This window comes from Tachyglossus aculeatus, chromosome 17, assembly GCF_015852505.1.
Source record: "Tachyglossus aculeatus isolate mTacAcu1 chromosome 17, mTacAcu1.pri, whole genome shotgun sequence".
In the NCBI taxonomy this organism is placed as follows: domain Eukaryota; kingdom Metazoa; phylum Chordata; class Mammalia; order Monotremata; family Tachyglossidae; genus Tachyglossus; species Tachyglossus aculeatus.
Window position 1 is genome coordinate 43,584,766 of NC_052082.1, and position 25,112 is coordinate 43,609,877.

The 25,112-nt window shown below is 43.7% G+C and overlaps 1 protein-coding gene and 1 long non-coding RNA gene across 3 annotated transcripts in view; one reads left to right on the forward strand and one right to left on the reverse strand.

Moving 5' to 3' along the window:
- The window catches only part of USP32 (ubiquitin specific peptidase 32), a 210,875-nt gene that overhangs the window by 24,218 nt on the left and 161,545 nt on the right, over window positions 1-25,112 (reverse strand). Inside the window, exons 16-28 of one of the 2 annotated variants that reach the window (XM_038759026.1) lie at window positions 24,324-24,441; window positions 20,027-20,181; window positions 18,374-18,455; window positions 17,384-17,458; window positions 16,649-16,787; window positions 15,130-15,235; window positions 11,870-12,043; window positions 10,880-11,054; window positions 9,728-9,879; window positions 6,678-6,789; window positions 4,979-5,190; window positions 3,838-4,022; window positions 743-829 (exon numbers count right to left, since the gene is read on the reverse strand). In XM_038759026.1, the coding sequence (XP_038614954.1) occupies window positions 743-829; window positions 3,838-4,022; window positions 4,979-5,190; window positions 6,678-6,789; window positions 9,728-9,879; window positions 10,880-11,054; window positions 11,870-12,043; window positions 15,130-15,235; window positions 16,649-16,787; window positions 17,384-17,458; window positions 18,374-18,455; window positions 20,027-20,181; window positions 24,324-24,441 (1,772 nt within the window). Of the gene's footprint in view, window positions 1-742; window positions 830-3,837; window positions 4,023-4,978; window positions 5,191-6,677; window positions 6,790-9,727; window positions 9,880-10,879; window positions 11,055-11,869; window positions 12,044-15,129; window positions 15,236-16,648; window positions 16,788-17,383; window positions 17,459-18,373; window positions 18,456-20,026; window positions 20,182-24,281; window positions 24,442-25,112 lie in introns of both variants that reach the window. The other variant, XM_038759025.1, reaches the window with a different exon arrangement.
- On the forward strand, window positions 5,119-7,942 carry LOC119939195. Its single transcript, XR_005454652.1, has 3 exons — window positions 5,119-5,208; window positions 6,951-7,100; window positions 7,876-7,942. It is a non-coding gene; the product is annotated as an uncharacterized LOC119939195 (long non-coding RNA).

A 25,112-nucleotide genomic window follows, 5' to 3' on the forward strand; every position in this document is an offset into this window, starting at 1 on the left:
CCCCACAGCACCTGTATATATGTTTGTACGTATTTATTACTCTATTCATTTTACTTGTACCTATTTATTCTATTTATTTTATTTGGTTTATATGTTTTGTTTTGTTGCCTGTCTCCCCCTTCTAGACTGTGAGCCCGCTGCTGGGTAGGGACCGTCTCTATATGTTGCCAACTTGTACTTCCCAAGCGCTAAGTACAGTGCTCTGCACACAGTAAGCGCTCAATAAATATGATTGATTGAATGAATGAATGAATGAATTCCCTCCCCTGCCCCAACTCTTGGGGCCCTGTAGCTTGTGAGCCCACTGTTGGGTAGGGACTGTCTCTATGTGGTGCCAACTTGTACTTCCCAAGCGCTTAGTACAGTGCTCTGCACACAGTAAGCGCTCAATAAATACGATTGATTGATTGATTGATGGGTATCTGACTTTGCAAGTGGTTATAAACACAAAATCAATTTGTAGGGTGCATGTCACGTGAAAAATGCGAGCTGTACAGGGCAGAAACGCGACAGGATTTGGTTTGGAATAACTGAGGTGGAATGGCCCTAGAGAATTGTAAAGTCAGTTGCTTAATACTCTGAAATACTGGGAACAAGAGGGGAAGAGCGGCTCGAGTTCAATTCGCCGTTCTCTTATTTGATCTTTTACCTCCGAGGCGCTGAAACCACTCCCCATACGATTCTCCCAGGTTGCAATTATGCTAAAGATTCTCCTTCGTGGGGTAACAGAAAAGACAATTACCTGTACCACGGGCACCATGCACAGGAATTCCCATCCTTCTGAACAACCCTTAGTGTAAATGGATACTGATAGCCCATGCTGTCGTCACTAAAACAGAAGAGCACACAAACCAAGCAGCGTGAGAACCATATTCACTTCCTGCTGCCTCCATCCATCTTCCTTTGGGCTGAGAACTGAGGGGGACTTTTGTTACTGAAAAGGAAAGTGCTGAAATTCAGTGAATTCAGGCATGGTGATGCACGTAGCTCACTGCTTAATGGGGCTTCCGCGACCCCATCAACCACAGTGTCAGAGGCTAAGGAGTTGCAGTCCTATGTAGATAACGAGGCTGTAATGTTCATGATGAGTTAGCTCAGCAGGGCAGTCATATTCGGCTGAGAAGCGGCACCGCCTAACGGATAGAGCCTGGGAGTCAGAAGGACCTGGGTTCTAATCCCAGCCCTGCCAATTGTCTGCTGTGTGACCTTGAGCAAGTCACTTCACTTCTCTGCGCCTCCGTTACCTCACCTCTAAATTGGGGAATAAGAATGGGAGCTCCATGTGGGACAGGGACTGTGTCCAACCTACTTTACTTCTACCTATCCCAGTGCATAGAACAGTGCTAGGCACACAGTAAGCTCTTAAAAATTACCATAACTGTTATTATTATTAGGCCAAAAGGCATTATCTCCAAAAGAGGCCAAGGAGGTAAATATTACAAGAAAAGTCCCCCAGATATACAGCTACTACACTGTTAGAATCTCAATCACATTTACTGACCGCTTTCCGTGCAGAACACAGTTCTAAGAGCTTGGGAGAGCACAGGAGTTGGTACACCAATCACTCAGTACAGTGTTCTGCACCTAGTAAGTGCTCAATAAAAACCACTGATTGACAGATGATTGGTGACCTCGAGGAGCTTACGGTTTAGTGAAGATGTTAAAATAATTTAGATAGAAAGAAGGAAAGGTGAGTGCTTAAATAATAGAATATGTAGAAAAGCGTTACAGATGGTTGTGAGAAAATGTGTGCGGCTGGTGCAAGCTTTCGGGATGGTAGTTGAGGGAGAATAACGACAGGGACCCCCGTGCTTAGGACAGTGCTCTGTACACATTAAGCGCTCAATAAATCCCACTGATGGCAGGAAATAAATCAGGGAAGGTCTCTGGCAGGAGATGTGATTTCAGAAGGGCTTTAGAGTCAGGGAGAGGATGTGATTCACGTTCAGCCAAAGTTATCACACTTTTCCACTAAAAGACCGTTGACACCGGACAAGAGGCCCAGAATCCGTAATGATTTTTCAAGATCTGGTTTGCTTGGTCACTAGGCAACCCTCCAAATAAAATACCTTAAGTGCCTCCAGGATACAGAAATATCCCAGTTAAGTCATCCCGGCTTCCAGAGCACCACAGCAAACATCTCCCTGGAGGGATTTGGTTTTGCCTGCCCTAAGCTACCAGACTTCGGCAGTCTTGTGATTAGGGAGCAAAGGTGGGCCAGTCCACTATATTTTAATACATGTGATCTCCCCGTGGGAATAAAAAACACCCAGAATCTTTTCTACTTACTAGATAAAGGCAGGTGGTAGTTTCCAAGGCTATTTTAAGAGCAAGCTTGCTACCAAGTGGAGAAAAGCTAACACTACAATGACTTTGGTTATGACGCTTAACCTCGTCACCCACTGGATGATGAGCCACAGTTCATTCATTCATTCATTCAGTCAGTCGCATTTATTGAGCGCTTACTGTGTGCAGGGCTCATGGTACCAGACAAAGCTGACCGGGCCATTTACAGCTCAACCCAGGATAACTGGGTAGCTGAAAGGAAAATGAAAGGGAGCTTGACGAAGGGACCAGTTTCTACGGTCGTGTCCCTGGAAGAGCAGATAAACTTCTAAAAGGGAGCAAAGGGATAATAATAATAATAGTAATAATGATGATGGTCGTTGTTAGGGCTTACTATGTGCAAAGCAATGCCAATGGTGGAGCTGTGACTTTGGACAATGCCTCTGAAATCGATTTTGTTCTGAGATGCGGCTAGCTTTGTGGCCAGTGATTTTCGGCCCTCACAATCATCCCACTCAGGTGGACATTGGGCCCAGGGGAAAGAAACACATTGTGCTCTGTCGAAAAGCTGAGCTGGACCAGCTCTTTTGAGTTCATGTTACTGGCTGACACTGTGCAGGTGATGTGAATCAAAAGGCTATGTCTTTTCTAGCTTCTTTGGGAAGGTAGATGAGCAAACGGAATTGGAAGAGGGAGATTTATTATAAAGAGGGGGTTTGATTGCAGAAAAATCTTTACCACGGGGAGGGAGGTTAGATGTTGCTACAGATGGCTACGGGGATCATCATCATCATCAATCGTATTTATTGAGCGCTTACTGTGTGCAGAGCACTGTACTAAGTGCTTGGGAAGTACAAGTTGGCAACATATAGAGACAGTCCCTACCCAACAGTGGGCTCACAGTCTAAAAGGGGGAGACAGAGAACAAAACCAAACATACTAACAAAATAAAATAAATAGAATAGATTAGATTAGAAAGTCACTATGCCTAGGTACCTAGGAGACAGAAGTTTGGCTGATGACCCCAGGTTGGTCCCTCAAGGAAGTCATTATGACAAAGGAGGGTACCATATTCATTCTGCAGACTTCAGGAAACCACCTGTCCCGGGAAACAACCCATCATCAAGTTTTGATGATAATAATAATAATAATTACTATGGTATTTGTTAAGCACTTACTATGTTCCAGGCACTGTACTAAGTGCTGCCGTGAACACAAGCAAATCGGGTTGGACAAAGTCCCTACCATTCATTCACTCATTCAATCGCATTTATTGAGCACTTACCGTGTGCAGAGCACTGTACTAAGCTCTTGGAAAGCATAGTACAGCAATAGACAGACAATCCCTGCCCACAACAGGCTTACAGTCTAAAGTGGGGGGAACCACGTGGGGCTCACAGTCTCAATCCCTATTTTGCAGACGAGGTAACTGAGAGCCAAAGAAGCGAAGGGACTTGCCCAAGGTCCTGCAGCAGACAAGTGGCAGCTATCCCCCATGCCACGCTGCTTCTCACGGGGTGGTCAGAACCCAGGAACATTCCCCAGACTCACCAGTCCTGGGCGTGATTACTGGCTTCCTGAGGAGGGAGTGGGCTGGCCAGTCGGGACACCTGAATCCATACTGCATCGTACAGGTCTTTTTTCCGGGTGTGCACCGTACACGGAACGATCAATGGCATTCCGAAGAGGCTGGGGCGATTCTTCTGAGATGATAGGAAGTACAGTTCTGTTCTCATCTGCATGGGCAGAAGCAATTAGAAGGGAAAGCTAGTTAGCACCATTCATTCATTCATTCATTGGTATTTACTGAGCATCCAATATGCACAGAACACTTGCCTTAAGCATTTGGGGGAGTACAAGTGAGAGAGAGAGAGGGAGTCCCTGCCCTTAAGAACTTTACAATCTAATGTAAGAAGTTGAGTGACTTGCCCAGGGTCACTGTGCTAAAAGGTGGTTTTGGACCACAGAGTTCTGGAATTACTTTCCAAGCTGGGTCAGGAATTTCCTCTCCGCTCTCCAGCTGGACTGTAGCCTCAGCTTACTGACTCCTTAAAGAGATAGGATTTATTTTTTTAGAACAGCCCTAGGGTCAGAAGGACCAGTACCATATTTAGTACAATGATGGAATAATGTCTCCAAACTCCCGAGGAACGTCAAGAAGAAAAACACATCTGACTGACAGTCAGAATCTGTTCTTCTAGAAGGGCGAGACAGATGCTCCTCCGCCCGCCTGCCACACAGTATTATTTCACTTCCTGACTGTCAGACGGCCTAAATCCCGACAAAGTGGTATCATAACTGTGGCATGTGTTGAGCGCTTACTATGTGCCAGGCACTGTACTAAGCACTGGGGTGGATACAAGCATATCAGGTTGAATACAGTCCCTGTCCCTCATGGGGCTTATAGTCTTAATCCCCATTTTACAGATGAGGGAACTGAGGCACAGAGCATTGAAGTGACTTGCCCAAGGTCATACGGCAGACAAGTGGTGGACCCGGCATTAGTACCCAGAACCTTCTGACTCCTAGGCCAGTGTTCTAACCACTAGACAACAGTGTAACAGCGATGGCTCATTTCGGAATTTGGAATTCATTTTGGAACGCTCACGGAGCTTCCTAAGGGAAGAGGTGAGAACCTGTGCAGGAGCCAAGACATTAAGCATGGAGATGACCCGTCAAGGATCTAACCAACCATTTTCCTGTGGACCGCAATGATGTAGCCTATGAAGGGGCTTCCGGGAAGCATTGTCGCGTGACCATTCACCATCCCGTTAGAGAAAGTCTTCTCAGTTCCACATGGCACGACGGTGTTTGGCATTCCATTGGGGAGGAGCGTCGGGCGGGGCAGGTCCCCACTGGTTGGGCCATTGAGGATTCCAGTTGCCGATGGGCTGGTGGCTAAGTCTGGGAATTCAAAGAGCGGTACGTAGTCAGTGGGATGCTGGTCCCATGTCTTTCAAGATCGGGACTGGAACTATGCTCCAGCGCAGTCCCTTGTCAAAAATGACTTGGCTGGGTGGCAAACGAAAGCTGAGTCAAGGGTCCCGAGGGAACTATACATACCAAATTACCCTGAGCTAACAGTTGCTGGGAATGGGGGAATCTAACGGTATCACCATCACACTACAACCCCTGGGCAGAGTCACTGGTTTATCGTTTTATCATTGAGGGCCTAACAAAAAGCAAAACCGATCAACTCCCGAGCCAATGTGCCTTGTAAATTCCATAAGGAAACCTCACTATCAGCTGGGTCATCTTCGAGTAACAAGGCAACTCTACATAAGCACCAGTGGAGAGGTATTTCTTCATCATTCAGAAAGAGCCGACTGCTTTTGGTGCAACCACTTGTGGTCAGCAGCACGATGAGGCCCAAGGGAAGTGACACGATGGCATGCTGCTCTGGCCATGCCACATTACCGCATCTAAAAATCATTACTTTGGTTGACAAATTACTCCCATTTCTTTTACTTGGGCACTTGGCCTTCAATTCTTGGGGTTTTGCTCGGCTATTCCTTGTTTGTTTTGCTATCCTTGTCTGATTCCTTATCCGGATTGACTAAGGAATTCCCAATGGACTTTTTTAAAAATAATATTTAAGCATTTACTATGCCAGGCACTGTTCTAAGCCCTGGGGTAAACAGCAGGTAATGAGGTTGGATACAGTTCATGTCCCAGACGGGGCTCAAAATCTTAATCCCCATTTTACAGATGAGGTAACTTGGGGCACGGAGAAGTTAAGTGACTAACCCAAGGTCACGCAGCAGACAAGTGGAGGAGCCAGGATTATTATTGTTATTAATAAGAATAATGATAATCATCATCATCAATCGTATTTATTGAGCGCTTACTATGTGCTGAGCACTGTACTAAGCGCTTGGGAAGTACAAATTGGCAACATATAGAGACAGTCCCTACCCAACAGTGGGCTCACAGTCTAAAAGACTGTGATGATAATGATGATGAAGGTATTTATTAAGCACTTCCTATGTGCCAAGCACTATTCTAAGCACTGGGGTACATAAAACGTAGTCAGGTTGTCCACGTGGGGCTCACAGTCTTAATCCCCATTTTACAGATGAGGTAACTGAGGCACAGAGAAGTTAAGTGACTTGCCCAAAGTCACACAGCTGACAAGTGCCGGAGCCAGGATTAGAGCACGCGACCTCTGACTCTCAAGCCCATGCTCTTTCCACTAAGCCACGCTACTTCTCGAACCCAGGTCCTTTTGACTCCTAGGCCACTAGGCCATGCTGCTTCCACCTCTTCTGAAGTATCTCCATGGGATCCTCTAGCTACAGTAACAAGCTCCAGAGACAAATACAAATCAAAGGCAGCACTACTGATTAATATGAAAAACAGAAATACTTAGCAGACCTGTTCATTTTATTTACCTGTCTGGACAGGGCTGGATGCCGAAGTTGGGGACCCTGGGGTGGGGATCTCAAACGCACACAAAAAGCCATTCACAGAAAGCCGTACCTTCTGGTTGTCCTGAGGAAAGTTCTAGGGGAAAAAGGAGAAAAACAAAGTCACAGACAGATGGCAAAAGCCTTTATCTGACTGCTACGTTAAATCAGTTCCCACACTGGTATCTTAGACTCGGCAGAAAGAAATAAACCAATCGACGCAATGACTATTTCCTTTCCCATTTCGTCTACCCAAAGATGAATCTGATAGAGATGACAGAGAGGATTCCCAACAAGATATGGCAGAATTCTGACTGTGGCGATTGAAAGAGAGAGGAGAGTCAATGATACTGTCAAGGTTATAGCCTTGAGGACTAGAAGGGAGATGACATTTTCAACTTAGGAAAGGTAAGTGAAGAAGAGGATTTAGGATGGATGGTGAGGAGTTCAGTTTTGGACCTTATCTTCACTAGGCTGAAGGAAAAATGTATTTACAAGGGTCAGTACTAGATTTTCTTCCAGGCATTTAAATCTTAACATGCCACCACCTTTTGGGAAAAGACAGATTTTCCCAGGTCTCTGTGATTCTTATACAGGTTGGGAGCCTTTGGCACTTCTTGGAATCATCTGTGGCTCTCAAGGACAGATGTCCCTGAGTGTACTTTGAGGGTGATGCCATTACCTTTGCCTCCGCAGTGAAAAGGCTATGCAGCAAACCAAGATGGGGGTCCTACTCCACCACACAACAGTGGGAGCAGGAGGTGCTTTTGCCTTCTTCCTTCTGGGATCAATCATATTTATTGAGCGCTTACTGTGTGCAGAGCACTGTACTAAGCGCTAGGGAAGTACAAGTTGGCAACATATAGAGACAGTCCCTACCCAACAGTGGGCTCACAGTCTAGAAGAGTGGGCTCACAGTCTAGAAGTGGGTGGGATGAACCTACCCACTACCACCAGGAGCAAGAAGCAGCAGCACTACTAGCAAGACGGTCAGTCATGCCAGGCAGGGAAGGAGACTGTTCACCTCCACCCAGAACACCGGGGGCAAGAGCAGTTCCCACTTCAGACAATTACTCTCCCCACTTTCAAAGCCTTGTTGAGGGCACATCTCCCTAAGCCACAATTTCTTCTTCTTCCTCTCCCTTCTGTGTCACCCTGACTTGTTCCCTTTGTTCTTCCCCAGCTCCCTCCCAGGCCCATGAAAGCATGAAAAGAGTTGAGAATCCAGAACTGATTCTTGAAGAACGTGGTCAGTTATTAAAAATTTTTTTAATGGTATTTATTAAGCGCTTACTATGTGCTTTAGGACTATCCTGAGTGCTGGGGGGTAGATACAAGTTTATTAGGTTGGACACAGTCCACGTCTCACATGGAGCTCAGTCTTCATCTCCATTTTACAGATGAGGTGGCTGAGGCCCAGAGAAGTGAAGTGACTTGTGCAAGGTCATGCAGCTGATCGGTGGTGGAGCCGGGATTAAAACCCAGGTCCTTTGATTCCCAGGCCTGTGCTCTTTCCACGTCTCAGTCAGAAGGTGAGGGGACAACGTAGAGCCAGTGAAGGAAAGAAAAAGAGTTGTTAGGAGAAATTTGTGTTGGTAAAACCAAACCCAGAGAGAGGTTCTAGGAGGAGAGTTTGGTCCAGAATAGACCTCTTTAGTTTTTGCCGGAAAGGCAGCAAGAGGACATAGAGGAAGAGATGGGGGTGATGATGGTAGCTACTACTCAACTGCCTTTTTCACTTCTTCAGTGGCAACAGCTGATGCCTTTGCTATAGCCATAACGGCCTTAGATAGGGCCGTGAAGAGACCGTGGTCAGAAATTCCTACTCATTAGAAATATGCCAAGTCCATTAATGCAATCCCAAGATTCAAAAATTGACCAACACATAAAAGATAGTTACACGATCAAACAGCAATGTCAATAAATACTAATAAAAGATTTTGAAATAGGTTATGTGTGCATATGTAAAAATGTAATTTTCCAAGTGTTCTTTCATGAACCAATCGTATTTATTGAGCACTTAGGTGCAGAGCACTTCCTTTGTGCAGAGCATGCTTGGGAGAGTACAATGTAACAGAGTTGGTAGACATGTTCCCTGTCCATAACCAACTTACAGTGTAGAGGGGTGGACAGACACTGATACAAATAAGTCAATTATGGGTATGTGCTCTAGGGCTGAGGGAGGGGCGAAAAAAGAGTGCAAAGCCGGGTGATGCAGAAGAGAGTGGGAGAAAAGGAAATGAAGGCTTAGTCGGGGAAGGTTTCTTGGAGAGGTGCTTTTAATAAGGTTTTGAAACTGGGGAGAGTGATTGTCTGTCAGATATGAGGAGGGAGGGCATTTCTGGCCAGAGGCAGGATGCGGATGAGAGGTTGGTGGTGACACAGATGAGATCGAAGTACAGTGAGTAGGTTGGCAGAGGAGTGAAGTGTGCAGGCTGGGTTATAGTAGGAAAGCAGAAAGGTAAGGTGCAAGGGGGCAAGGTGATTTGAGTGCTTTAAAACTGATGGTAAAGAGCTACTGTTTGATGCCGAGATGGAGGACCAGCCCTGGAGGTTCTTGAGGAGCGAGGAAACACGGACTGAACGGTTGTGTAGAAAAACGATCTGGGTAGCAGAGGGAAGTGAGGACTGGAGTGGGGTGAGATAGGAGGCACACAGTCCTTTGAGGAGGCTAGTGCAGTAGCCTATGGGCTATTCAGCAAAGAGGCAGGTAGTGTTAACAGACTAGAAATCTAGGCTAGTCATTACCTAAAGCTAAATTGAAATAGGCTTTCATCACTCAATTCGTCAAAATACTTTAAAGGGAGAAGGGGAAGGGGTGCTTATGCCAAAATGAACTATACAGTGTTACCTCTAAGCAAGAAAACCTGCTGGAAGATATACATGTGTTACAATGCAATAGGTTACTGCAAAAGAGAACTCAAAAGAGGGCTATATGGTATGGCTGAGCAGCGCTTTGCGCACAGTAGACGCTCAAATACCGTTGCCGGTATCACAGCACGTAAAGAATCCCGGCACAAGTCAACTCCGGTTACCTTTATGTTGGAGCCGTGCACTTCGGCAAGAAGAATCTGTTCTGGCTTCAGTCCACACAGATCGCTCAGCTGCTTTTTCAAGCCTGTGTACTTCTCATCCATATTCAGCCTCAGTCCATATCGAACAGGGGTAGTGCCATCTAGCTTAATAACTAAGAGAGGGAAGGGTTTTAATCAATAAAACGAGGGCCCCTCTTGAAAGCCGATAGACGTCTCCAACGTTCATTAAAGCGGTCTTGCAAATGAGGAGAAAAATTTCCCCAGGTTACCCTACCCTAGAAATCGCACAGGGAACGGATAATGAAATCATCATTCTTTACCACTGGCCTGACAGAAATCGCTGCTCGCCGAGTGAGTCACTTTCTTCAAGGCTGGTGCGAACTTTCTCATATGAGAAGCAGCATGGCCTAGTGGATAGAGCATGGGCCTGGGAGTTGAAAGAATGTGGGTTCTAATCCTGGCTCTGCCACTTGTCTGCCGTGGGACCTTGGGCAAGTCACTTCATTTCTCTGTACCTCAGTTCCCTCATCTGTAAAATGGGGATTAAGATGGTGAGCCCTATGTGGGCCAGGGACTGTGTCCAGCCTGATTATCTTTTATCTACCCTAGGGCCTAGAACAGTGCCTGGCATATTGTGCTTAACAAATACCACAATTATTATTTTCACATTCTCATGAATTGAGGGGGCAACAAGCAGGCGCACAAGGGCATTCCCCACAACAGGTGAGGGCCAAGGGCACAATGACACACAAAATATGTGTCGAGGACCACCTGCGTGTCCAAGGTGACACCAGTAAGCAGCTTGGGCTTAGCCTACTTTAACATTCGGCTTTTTCGGACCCGGTCTTCAATCTCGTACCTCCCACTATGAGGCAATAAACTGGGTCCGGAGCTCTTGGCCAAACAGGAGACTACATATTTCCATTAGAATTATGGAAGTGATTTTTCTTTCCCAAGGCCCTCTAATTTATTTGTTTAGAGTAATGTCTAGCTCCTCCCCTAGACTCAAAACTCGTTGTGGACAGGGAACTCTCTTCTAGTGAACTCTCCCAAGCACTTAGTACAATGTTCTGCACAATAAATATAGTTCACTGCCAGGATGCTTCGCTGATTAAAATGACCCCTGAGGGTAAACTATTTCCTGCAACTCACCTGTTATTTCTAAATGCATGTAGCTGTCCATGGGTAGTGGCAAAGAGAGAAAATTGAAAGGGTCGAAACGAACACTTATATGTCTGCAGGTTTTGCATCTGACTTGCGATCTTAGCTGGCCGTGGAACAAATCCACAACAATTGACCGGTTTCTTCTCAGATGGTTTTCCCAGGCCTGGGGAAGAGAGAGGGGAGAGCAAGCTATGAAGAATTATCTTCTCTACTTCGGAGAAATTAGCTAACTCTTTTAGAGTCTAGCAAGAAAACTAAAAACCATATAACCTTTGAACTCCCCCCCCCCCAAAAAATATCAAGAAAACTCTACGTCTAACAAAACTTTACTGAGTCAATAAATGTACTGTAAAGTTTAGCAAGGAAGCTGAGGCAATAGAAAAACGAGCTACTGAAAGAAGAATGATCCTCTTCATTCAAATGCTTTTACAATGATAAATATTGACAATAAAATTCATGTTTCTCTTGGCTTGTTCTGCTCCAGCATTATCTATAGGTTTTTAGTGTCTTTCTTCAGCAAATGCCAGGTGAAGCTTCTTATTCCCCTTTAGAGGCAAATATTTTTCTGGAAATGTTTCTAAGGAACCCTGCAAAAAAAGGTAAGAGTACCCCAGAACTACACATTCTATTTTTTCATGCTCACGAAAGAATCAAGTGGGAAAAAACCTCCTTTTCCTTGATTCCATATGGGATTTGACTGCAGCAGGTTGATTTGTCACTCTAAAGGAATGACCATAATATCAATCAATATTATTTGTCCATATTTATTCTATTTATTTTATTTTGTTAATATGTTTTGTTTTGTTCTCTGTCTCCCCCTTCTAGACTGTGAGCCCACTGTTGGGTAGGGACTGTCTCTATATGTTGCCAACTTGTACTTCCCAAGCGTTTAGTACAGTGCTCTGCACACAGTAAGTGCTCAATAAATACGATTGAATGAACGAATGAATCAAACGGTGACAATAATATCCAACCAACCTCGGCTGCTACCTCCCAATCTGGGCGACCGTCACTATCCTTCAGCTCCACGTACGGCTTCTCATGAACTCGATTGAGATCCTCGTGAAGACCATCCAAGAGAAAAGCCAGAAGCTCCTGGGAATCCTGCTGCTGGAAACCATTGAACCTAGGAGCGTACTTGGCTATTGTCCACTGTAAAATAAATTGAAACCAAAAATCACGAACAGGATAATCTCACTAAAACCCGTGAGAAGTAGCGTGGCTTGGTGGAAAGAGCACAGGCTTGGGAGTCAGAGGACGTGGGTTCTAATCCCACCTCCGCCACTTGTCTGCTGTGTGACCTTGGGCAAGTCACTTAACTTCTCTGGGCCTCAGTTACCTCAACTGTAAAATGGGGATTAAAAGTGTGAACCCCACATGGGATAACCTGATCACCCTGTATCTACCCCAGTGCTTAGAACAGTGCTTGGCACATAGTAAGCGCTTAACAAATACCATCATTATTATTATTTGGAGAAGCAGCATGGCTCAGTGGAAAGGGCACCGGATTTGGTTCAAATCTAGGCTCCACCAATTGTTAGCTGTGAGCGTTTGGGCAAATCACTTAACTTCTCTGTGCCTCAGTTACCTCATCTGTCAAATGGGGATTAAGACTGTGAGCCTCCCGTGGGACAACCTGATCACCTTGTAACCTCCCCAGTGCTTAGAACAGTGTTTGGCACATAGTAAGTGCTTAATAAATGCCATCATTATTATTATTACACTCACCCCATTCAACCAATATATATATTTTTAATGGTGCTTATTATGTACTTATTATGTGTCAAACACTCATCTAAGTGCTGGGGTAGGTCTCAGATAATCAGGTTGGAAACATTCCCTGTCCCAATATGGGGCTCCCAATCTAAATCAGAGGGAAGGGGATTTAATCCCCTTTTTACAGATGCCATGACTGAGGCACAGAGAAGTTAAGTGACTTGTCCAAGGTCACACAGCAGACAAATGGGGGAGCTAACCCAGATCCTCTGAATCCCAGGCCCATGCGCTTTCCCCTAAGGCATGGTTTGACTCAATGCCACTAGACCAGGCTTCATCACATAGTAGTGAAAAGGGAAATGTCTTTTACAGGAATCATCAAATCCTCCTGGTGTGAAAAATCATTGGATTGTGGACCAGGTATTTTTGCCACTCATGTGCATCAAGTACAGTATCACCCAGAAAAGCATAATTTAGTTTATGATAGTCATAATGAAAATTATGTTTAACTGCATACTGAATTTTCCACTCTACTTACCCTGTTCTAGGCTGAGACTACAGGTAAAATTCCCCTTTAACCATGCTGGAGAACCAATAATCCAATTCCTATTTGATTTCAATCACTGGTAACTGACCCAAATTATACAAACAGAACTATTAATTAAACCTATAGAAATAAAAAGTTCTCTCTTTTTTGGCTCTGTTATGGGTTGAGATTTTTACCTTCCATGTTTACACCCAGAGACTAGGGCTGTACCACAGTTTCTGATAACAAAGCAAATTCACGCATGAGCTCTTCATAAAGTGAAAAAATTAACATGTGAACGACGTGCCTTGTAAAGTGTCCTATTTAAGTCACAGTAGATATTATCAACTGAGAGGTTTAAATCATAGAAACCAAAAATTTGAATCTACTATGAATAAACAAAAAAGTACAAGGAACACAAAAAAAAGATCCCTGAGGGACAGCAATCATGACTAATTCCCACCTTTATATTCGGCATACTCTAAGCACTCAATAAATAATATTATTGCTACTACAAAGACAAAAACAACAAAAATCTAAAAAATCAAGGAACTGCCACAACGACTAGTCGACGGTATTAAGTGCCTATGTACAGAGCACTGTGTTGAGTGCTTGGGAGAGTATAATAGAATTAGAATTAGTAGACACCGTCTTTGACCTCAAAGAGCTGACGATCTAGCAATGGCGATTAAGGAGAAAAAAAAAGAAAAGGAAAGAAATATTAGGAAAAAAGGAAAAGGGGATAAGTAATGGGGTGCACGAGATAGTTATGTAAGGGCTAAAGGAGGTTGAGAGTACTTAAATGCTTTACAGGAGCAGTTGGGGGAATATAAACTGGAGAGATGAGAAATTCAACGGGGATGGGGGAGTCCTCCTGAAAGTTATGCAGTTTCAGAAAGACTACGAAGATGAGCCGAACTGTGGACTGTCATAGCAATCAATCAGTCGTATTTATTGAATGCTTACTGTGTGCAGAGCACTGAACTAAGCACCTGGAAAGTACAATTTAGCGATATTGTGAGACGATCCCTGCCCACACCGGGCTTACGGCTTAGAAGAGGGAGCATTTCCAGGCAAGGGAGAGGACGTGAACAAGAAGTTGGCCACGGGGGAGACAAGGATGAGCAACAGTGAGTGGAAAGAGTCCGAGCTTTGGAGTCAGAGGTCATGGGTTCAAATCCCGGCTCCGCCACTTGTCAGCTGTGTGACTTTGGGCAAGTCACTTAACTTCTCTGTGCCTCAGTTACCTCATCTGAAAAAAATGGGGATTAAGATTGTGAGCCCCCCCGTGGGACAACCTGATCACCCTTGTAACCTCCTCAGTGCTTAGAACAGTGCTTTGCACATAGTAAGCACTTAATAAATGCCATTATTATTATTATTATTAGTTGAGAAGGATGAATAGTGCTTGCTAAGGGGGTAACGGGAGAAGAGTGAGTAAGTAGGAGGGACAGAGCTGACAGTGCCTTAAAGCCAATGGTTCATTCATTCAATCATATTTATTCACTCATTCAATCGTATTTATTGAGCGCTTACTGAGTGCAGAGGCCTGTACTAAGCGCTTGGGAAGTACAAGTCAGCAACATATAGAGACGGTGAGAGCTTACTGCGTACAAAGCACTGTACTAAGCATTGGGAGAGTACAGTACAATAATAAACAGACACATTCCCTGCTCACAATGACCTTACAGTCTACAGGGGGAAAGAGGCATTAATATAAATAAATAAATTACAGATATGCAAATTACAGATATGGTCAAGGTCTGGAATGACAATACTACGCAACAAAAAACAATCCAGTGCTAAGCGCATGGTACAGTGCTCTGCACATAGTAAGAGCTCAATGAATATCACTGATTTCTTGACTGATTGATAGATGACGCAACGAATTTGGAAGCGAAGACCTGCGCATTGAGATGTTCTACAGAAAGGTTGTGGCTAAGCCGAATTTTATAAAGACATTACAGAATTGTTTGGGGTGTTGCGACTTGCTTACCCGTAGCTTTAGGGGAGCCACGTTCTTCTGAGTTCCACTCCACAACTCCTGAACCAGATCCCCGTAGCATTTGGCCATGTGGCCCTTCATCCCAATGGGATTTGTCCTGAAGTTTAGAGAGAAGATTCTTACCCAAAGGCTTTTCAGCAAAAGATTCCACAGACACTTGGACCCTTTTTTAGTTAACATCAACGCATCCCCCTCACTAGTCTGTAAGCTCACTGAGGACAGGGAATGTGTCTACCTACTCTGTTGCATAGTAGTCTCCCAAGTGCTTAGTTCAGTGTTCTGCACAGAGTAAGCTCTCAATAAATACCACTGTTTGATCCATCATTTGATCACCTGTCCAGTAGAAGAATGTAGAGTACCACCATCTGCTGATCATTCCAAGGGATCAAGTCATTAATATTGGGAGTGAGTGGGAGGTTGAGGTGGAAGAAGAATAAAAGGCATTCTGGTTCCGCCTTCCAAATCCTGAAACAATCTCTATTCCTTCTACACACCCCTTCCCACTGCTTTCTGTCCCTTGTCCTGAGCCTCATGCCACCTCCCAGTTCTACTCTCTTTTCTCTGCTGCAACCCCCTCCTTCCCTGTTTCAACCCCCTCATTTCTAAAGTAGAACTTTTCGCTTCCTTGTCCCATTTTCTTTCCCCACAAAGCCTCACTATTTTCCAACCCCTTGCCAATTCCGTACCTCTGTTCCACACGGATGAAAAAGTCTTCCTATTCTCTCCACTTCACCTTCTCGTTCTTCCCCACCCACTATCCACCTCTTATTCTCCTGGTTCCCAAAACAGTTTTGCTGTCACTACCCCCCATCCCAATTCCCAGCACCACTCCACTTCCTCACTGCCAAAATACATTTCATTCTCTTTCCCAGGTCTCAAAAGAGTCTTGCTTGCTCTCTCTTCTCAGTCTTAAAAATCCCAAATCCTTCCTTCCCTTGCCCCAACCCCGCTTCCTGATCCGTCTCCCTATTTACGAAATAATCCCACGTCAGCTCCTGTCTGTTCTGTCATCTTGTGCCATCCCACCCATCTTTGTGGGTTCACTTCATTCAGGTCTAAGTGCTGTTAAGGAAGATGCTATACTTCTTGTGTCCTATGGTTAAGGTAACTTGAACAAATATCCCATCCCTTCTAGCCTAATTGACATCCCAAGAGGGGAGAGTTATAATCAGGTCGATGAGCCCCATGTGCGACAGGGATTCTGCCTCTTCTTATTATCTTGCATCTACCCCAGTGCTTGGCACATCCTCTAGACTGTAAGCTCGTCATGGGCAGGGAATGTGCCTACCAACTGTCGCATCATACTGTCCTAAGTGTTTAGTTCAGTGCTTTTGCACACAGTAAGCGCTTAATAAATACCATCGCTGATAATACGTTCTCATGCGCCTTTTGGGAATCGCTGATATTTCAAACCACTTCAGGTGTTGTTAGGCTTGTGTTACAGACTACTATCAAAAGGCCTACCCAAAGTAGTAAAACACAGGAGACAACTGGGCCACTGGTGGATTACCTGTTGAGTTCGTAGAGGTGTCTTCCTGAGATGAAGTACTGAGTTAGTGGCTGGGTATTACTAACGCACTGGATGCTGGAGTTCATGAAGCACGTATTTCCCAGGTTACTCAGCCCTGTGGCACCCTTCTCAGTGGGAACTGGGACAGACACAAAATCAGAATGCTAGCTTTAGCTGTTTCACAGAGCTAACGACATCCCCCACTCAATACAACGGTTCTCATGATGTAGGAAGGAATTTCTGTGAACTCCAAAAGCCCCTGGGGTCTTTTCTTCCCCCGTACCTCCTCCTATCGCTTAAATTGTGTGAGGGTTCTACGTGCAACCTCCAAAAATGCCTTTTACAACCAGAACAATCCGCGTCATTCTGTGCTTCAGAAGCAGCGATCTTATTCTTGTAATTACCTTTGCAAATGCTTCCATATGTAATTCATTCAAATACAATTCTTGCCCCTCAATAATGTATGATTTTAGGAGTGAACAACAAATGAATGATAAAGTACTCATTTCAGAGGTAGAAGTAAACTGATTTTCAAAAGCTGTGATTCAAATCGCAGGATGCGCTCAATATCGCCTCTGAAGTACTAGCACATGATTACTTATAAATGGGAAACCTAAAACCTTTGGGAGCAATACAACCGAAAAGAAAGACGTACGATGAAAATTTAAAAAAGGAAGACACCCATTTTAAATTTCTACTTTTAAAATGCATTGTTTCCTACAAATATAGACTTACCCTTGTGTCTGTCTATTTTACTACTGTTGGCTATAAATGACATCTCCTCTGGCCAGCTCATGTCTTTGTTTCGAACTAGAAAGAGATACCACACCAGGTTAATTCTAGTAATGCTATTTAGTAGCTCCAACAGGTTTTTTTAATTTTTTTTTTTAAATTGAATCCCTAATTACCCATCAGCTTGTTGTTTAGAGACTGAAGGACAAGCTAATTTAGGTAATGAGCACTTATTCTTTCCTTACTGTAACCATTACCAAGGGAATAGTTAGGCTTCTTGAGTCAAATGGACTTTCCATTAGCCAAGTCTGTTACCGTGTTTATATACGAACCTCTAAGACAAATGCAACTTTGTTGCTGAGTTAAGTCTAGACACAATGCTTTCTCTTTGGCTTTGTGAAGCTCATCTCTAAAACATCACATCCCCCTCTTAAATCAATACTTTGAAAGGGTAATGTGTCTATAAAGAAAGGTAGGCACGGACCTTTCACGAATGAAGCTAGAGTACTGCTAATTTCATTAGAGTCAAAACTTTCCTAGGAGGTAGCCATTGTCAATGCTACCCCAAGATGCTAAAACGGGCTCCCCCACTTCCCAATTCGGGAGCAAATCTGGAAACTCCAGCTGCCCAAATAGTTGAAAAGTAATTAATCTATCCCAACCACCACCACCCCCCAACTTATCTAGGCTCCTCTGATGTCTTTTTCCAATTAAAACGTAGAATGAGTTTATTACCGGGACCGCACGAACTTGGCTTTAAAAATGAAATTTTCCATGCCTCTTTTTTTTCCAAATATAAGAAGCGGAATATTCCAGAAATACTGTGCAATTGCAGGGGCTTTTCCACTTTGTTAGCATAAAATAGTAATCTTCATGTTTAAATCTACTGTTTCAGGAACAACATAAGGGTTACTCTGAGGTATGTGATTCCAAATTTCACTTCATTTCCCATCCTCATCCTAGTCGGTATATCGGCATAGTCTAAGGATCTACCTTCAATTACTAAGTGCTGTTCATCCTGGATTTTCAGGTATTCTAACATATGGTCTTCATCATCCAGAAGAGTAAGGTAGTTCTGCAAGGAGATGGAAATGTTTTTGTTGCCATTGTGTTTACTTTAAAGGTAAAACAATCAACAAACTTAAACTTGGAGGGACAATAAGGCCTCATTCAATCAGCTCCCAGAATACAAGTTGTGTAGAGGTATGGTTAGGAACAAACATTAAATGTCAAGAATTAGCTAAAAAAATTATCTTTGCCCCTAAAACAAAAGCTACCCAGGGATCTTAGGCTGGACAATAACACAGCCCTGGCCAATTACTATATCGGAAGCAAAAACTAAGTACTAGATTTCAGGTGTTTGGAGACAAATTGGTAGACACAAGATTTCTGCGATGTGAACTGAGTGGAGAAGCAAGCAGTGGTATAGTGGAAAGAGCATGGGACTGGGAGTAGGTCGACCTGGGTTCTAGTCCTGGCTCCACCACCTGTCTGCTGTGTGACCTTGGACATATCACTTAACTTCTCTGTGTCTCAGTTACCTCATCTGTAAAATGGCGATAAGGACGGTGAGCCCTATGTGGGACAGGGACTCCAGCACTTAGTACAGTGACTGCCATATAGTAAGTGCTTAACAAATACCATTGAAAAAAAAAGAATTGAAAATCAAAACCAAACTCAACTGTCATGAGGTAAGATCTGAGGTAACAACAAAAATAATGTGAGCGTTTTATAATTGAAGCTTCTTGCAAACAGGGACTAGATTTTTTCACATTTTTTGCACATAGTTAAATACATACGTAACCATCGTTATTTAATGATAACAATATTAAAATGGAGATGTTCACTCCTACGTGTCTATTATCCACAAGTTTGTTATACGGCGAAAACAAAAGGTCCTAGAGAAAAAAGATCTTATTAAAAATTAATAATTATGGTAAAATTGTTAAACCCTCTATGTCACGCACTGTACTATGCATTGGAATAGACACAAGATCAATCGGGGTGTTTAATACAGTGCTCTGCACAGAGGAAGCACTCAATAAATACAATTGGACTGACAAAGTCCTTCTCCCACATGGAGCTCAGAGTCCAAGGAGGAAGAAGGACAAGTATTTAACCTCATTTTACAGATGAGGAAACTGGGCCATAGAGAAGTCGAGTGACTTGCCCAAGGTCACACAACAGGCAAATGGTGGAGCTGGGATTAGCACTCAGGTTCCCTTACCTGTGCCCTTTCCACTAGGCCACATTGCATTCTATTCCATTTAGCAGAGTTAGCCGCGAACCTAGGAATTTTAATTTTGCCTAGTTTGATACTGAGGGTCTGAGGGACTCCGAAACAGAGTTAATTGCTCATTCAGGCCCTACGATCCTTAGATCTGAAACCACTTGGGTAATTTAGTAAGCACTTAATAAATACCGTCATTAATATCTGTAGGCTGAGCATCGGGCTAAGAGCTTTAATAACCTGATCTGGGCCTAAACCTTCAATTGCTTTCAGCACTTCATTCCCCCTTGAGACTGTATGCTCCCTGTGGGTGGGACACATGCCTACCGACTCTGTTATATTGTATTCTCCCAAGCGCTCAGGACAGTGCTCTGCACACAGTAAGCGCTCAATCCATACCCCTGACACACCCTTACCTCACTGTTGTATAACCACAGGCGCATATCTTCTTCTTTGATGCGCAACCTCTGGGACAGATACTCATGAATTTCCTTGATGGTCTGCATGCGACTAAAGCAGCCCGTATACGCTAACACCCTCTTTAGAGGTGCATTTGGAGAAGGCACATTCCCTGCAGTGACAGTAATCACAGTAAGACAAAAATGACCCATGTCAAAAGAACAACAACGATAATCCTTATCTGAGGAGACAGTGCTCCAGAGAGGAGAGACGGTAATGGCTGCAGTAATTCTACTCGGGAAATCAAAGCCTCGAGGTGATGCCAAAATGCAAGGGAACATTCTACCTCCAAGCAAGTGGGTCAGAAATCCGGTTCCGTCTCTGGAAGTGAGAAGAGTGAAAGAGACCGAAGAGGCTCAAAGCTTTGCCAGGACTTGATCCCACTAGATGGAGGACGGCAGCTGGCATTAGCTACATGCCACCTACTGCTATCTGCCATAAAATAGTAGAATTCGGGGAAAAAAAACTGAATGAGAGGAATAGGAATAGCCACCTATGATAGGAAAAGAGCCCGAGACTTGCGCGAACCAAATTTTTAATCTGCCCTCAAAGAAACGCCTCCCCATCCTCGCCTCAATCACATTGCTGCTGTCCTCGCTAACCACCACCGCATAATGGGGTAGGAAGACTCTTGAGTTGGTGATGCACCCGGCCTCAAGAGGAGCGGGCACTCTCTCGGTGCCGTACACCAGTGCCTCAGTGCTCCTCCGAAGGTGAGATCCCATCCAGTGTCCGTCACTTCAAAAGGCAGCGGCTGAGATTCGGGGCTGCAGAGGCAGAAGGTGGAAGAGATAGTTTGGGGGACACTGCAGAATAAAAAGGAGGGGAAACTGCAGAATGTCGTAACTCCAGCCAGAGCCTGAAACAGTCAGGAAAGAGAGGGTGGAACGACAGGTGGGGCTTGCCAACAGGTTATAGAGACCAAACCGCTGAAAACATTTCCAGGAATGAAAGTCGTTCCCTTTCCAAATCAAAGACTTTTTTGTCTTTTGACTTTTCTGACACCAACAAAACGGTCACGGTCTTGTTTCTGTCTCACTGCCGGGATGAAAAGTTCACCTTGCATAATTAGGCATCTTTGATACAGTAAAACAAAAATCTAACTTTAATACACCAATACTGTCTCTCGATGCGGACAACACATTCCATACAATTTCTCACCATTCTCCTCATCATGTGCGCATCATTATCGTTCTTTATGCCAAGCATTTAGCTGTGGCTCAATTTACCTTGCCTTCACAGGTTGGTGAAGGCTGCCACCAGCAAGGTCCTATTTGGAAATTCTTAAAAAAATTAACTTGCAAAAATAATTGCTAAAAAATACAATTAAGGCAAAACTTTACTGGAACAGTCTTGCCTCTGCAGGAAGGTCTAAGCACTCTTATTTTTACATCTCTGTCACCTCAATGGGAAGAGCAACAAGGAGTGATGAAAAATTGAATGTTATGGCTACAGCAGAGCAAAACTGAACCGAAATGTTTTACGAATTGCAAAGAAAATGTTTTACTTTCAGAAGGCAAAAACAGAGCAAATCTCTACAACTGCACGAGAGAGGATTAATTGTAAGATTACAGCAAGAAAGCATACACTCGTAAACTTCAAATAATTAGTGCGGAGTAAAATTTCGAATCAAAACAATTTGGCATATTTGAAAACACATTCATCTGAATTAGAAGCATTTGCAAGTGCCCACACCAAACCATCTTTATTGTCTAAAGTCGAGTAAGAAAAATGTCTTGGACTCTAGACAGATTTTAAAGTCTAACTTGATCAAGCAAGCGGCCACTGATTATTCATAATTTTGTACTCAATTGTCATTGAGTAATTATGTGGAAATTTTGGAAGAGGCAAGAATCTACGATCAGCACAAGAATTGGAAATATTTATATACTGAAGAATGCCATGTACTTTTAACTTTCACTCAAATGGTGGCCAAGACAAAAAAAAAAGGGTCACTGTGTGGTTGGTAATAAAAATGTTAATAACTTTGGCATTTGTTAAGGGCTTACTGTGTGCCAAGCACTGTGTTAAGCTCTGGGGTAGATACAGAATACTCAGAATACTCAGAGCAGACCTAATGGAGAGTTAAATGAGATCACAAATTGTTGAGAAAGTCTGGCAGATAGTAGGTTGGTGAGGTTGCTTCCCTTCATTTTATATGTTTTCCTCGGTAATAACAGAAGCTCGGTAAAAAATTGGAGTCTTTGGTTTCAATCAAATTTACTGAGTGCTTACTGTGTGAGGAGCTCTGTACTAAGTGCTTAGGAGAGTACAATTTAAAAGAGTCGGTAGTTATGTTCCCTGCCCACAATGACCTTAAAGTCTAGAGGGAATTGACTGGCTGTAATTCGCTAGAAAAGGGTCTCTCCAAAGCACCAGGAGGTAAAAAACCTGGGAGCTTGACCAAGCTTGATGAATTATGTGGTCTGGCTGCATCGGGATGGGTGGCGTTCTGAAGTTTACGATATACAGAATCGGCGTACAGCGATGCGCTGAACTCCTCTGTTTTGTTTCATATGAAGGTTGGCTTCAAATATACTATTGGCAGGAGCCACTTAGAACAAGTCAAGCTTGATACTCCCCCCAAAAATTCAATATAACTACACATGGACACAAGGACTCATAAAAACCTCTCCCAACAGGGCAGAGAAGAGTTCTGGGGTAAGACAATCTAACACAAATTGATGATCACCAATCCAGTGCTTAGAACAGTGCTTGGCACATAGTAAGCGCTTAACAAATACCATTATTGCTATTATTATTACCAATATATTATTTTTAAAAGGAAGCTGTTTTACTGTGTTTCTCACACAGCATCACTATTCCTCACAGGTAGAACTTCATAGATGGTACTTGTGTTTTGGAAAAAATTAGGCACCGTGAGGTACAAGCACTGCTTTTTCAAAGCAAATGCACCTTCCTACTTTTACGAATATATGCCTGATGTCACCTATTGCAAGTTCATTTTTCCTGAACTACCCTTCAATTAATTCCTACCTGTTACAGTTATATATAAAGAGATTCTATTAGGGATAGATATAGTCTAAGAAAATGCATTAGCTTTTAGTTACCAAAACCCACACTGCGCATTTTGGGTTCTTTACTATGGACATGATCACAGAAAACCTGGAACCTGCCACTGATCTTTTATACACCACATATCCGTTGATGGAAAGAATGATCTCAGTGCAATGTGAAGAGCTGTCACCATAATTGTTTATATTTGTACAGATTTATTTCTCTATTTTACTTGTACATATTTCCTATTCTATTTACTTTGTTAATGACATGCATATAGCTATAATTCTATTTGTTCTGCTGATTTTGACACCTGTCTACATGTTTTGTTTTGTTGTCTGTTTCCCCCTTGTTGGGGAGACAGACATTGTTGGGTAGGGACCGTCTTTATATGTTGCTGACTTGTACTTCTCAAGCACTTAGTACAGTGCTCTGCACACAGTGAGCGCTCAATAAATACGATTGAATGAATGATGCCTAAAATGCAAATGGGAAGAAGAGCCTAATGTTTTATTAGAGATTTTTAATAGATTTATTCCTTTCAACAGTGACCCTGTCAATAGTGTTGATTGTTGAGAAGCAGCATGGCGTAGTGGATAGTGCCCGGGCCTGGGAATCAGAAGGTTGTGGGTTCTAATCCCGGCTTGTGTGCTGTGTGACCTCGGGCAAGTCACTTCATTTCTCTGTGCCTCAGTTATCTCATCTGTAAAATGGGGATTAAGAGTGTGAGCCCCAAGTGGGACAGGGATGTGTATAACTCGATTTGCTTGTGTCCACCCCAGCGCTTAGTACAGTGCCTGGCACACAGTAAGTGCTTAAATACCACAATTATTATTATCATGATTATGAGCAAGTGTTGGGAAACCACTGTAGGCAATAATGAAGCGGTTGCACCCTGCTTGATCCCAGGGTTATTACAGTGAATTTTCCACGATACCATCCGGTAAAGATACCAGGCTTTGGGGGTCCCTTCTCCTGAAAGATCCCGCATGTTGGGGTCAGAAACGTGGTCATAACAAGCTGCTTCTCTAGCCCTCCCCATTTGTACTTGCATCTGATCATAGATAAGAGCCCCCCCAAAACCAAGACATTTTACTGATCCTGCGTGAAAGCAGGGGGGGGGAAAAGAGCACAAGAAGTTTGGGCTTTTCTTAGAAATTGCAACGCTGAATTCTTGCTGCATTCTTAAGTTACCTCTCGGTAAATGTGGAGGGAACATTCTCAGTCTCATCATACCCATATTCACCCAGATGTTCGACTGCTGTGTCCGCGTGGCAGGCTGCTGTCTAAGGAAGAGGAGGTGGCGAGGAAACAACTCCAACTCTGGGATGTTTGTTTTGCTATTCTTGATCACCTGGGGAAGATAGGGGTTTCAAGGGTTAGAGCAAGTAACCACCCCAGAGGAAGTTCTTCACGTGACAAACCTTTTTTAAGCTATCGAGATTTAGCCCAAGGTACTGAATGATTGTTTCCCTGACATTCAACCTTTTAAAATGTCTAATTAAGTTAGTACCCGCTTGGGGGTAGAGCACAAGCAGCCATCTTCTATGTAATAGGAGTTCTTCACGTTCCTGTCTTCCAAATAAATAAGAATTATGGTATTTGTTGCATGCTTACTATGTGCCAAGCACTGTTCTAAGCGCTGGGTTAGATACAAGTTAATCAGGCAAGACAATGTCTGATTCACATGGAGCTCTCAGATTAGATTGTTGGAAGGAGAACAGGTATCGAAATCCCATTTCACCGATGATGAAACTGAGGAACACAGAAGTGAAGTGACTTCCCCAAGGTCACATACAGGCAAGTGGTAGAGCCAGGGGATTAGAACCCAGGTCCTCCATCTCCTAGGTTCGTCCACTTTTCCTCAAGGGGAAAGGTAAATACCTGATGGACGCTTGCAGATTTCTACCAGGTTGATGATGACTAAATCAATCACTGCTACTTACTGAGTGCTTACTGTGTGCAGAGCACTATACAAAGTGCCTGGAAGAGTGCAAAACAACAGAACTGGTAGACAAAGTCCCT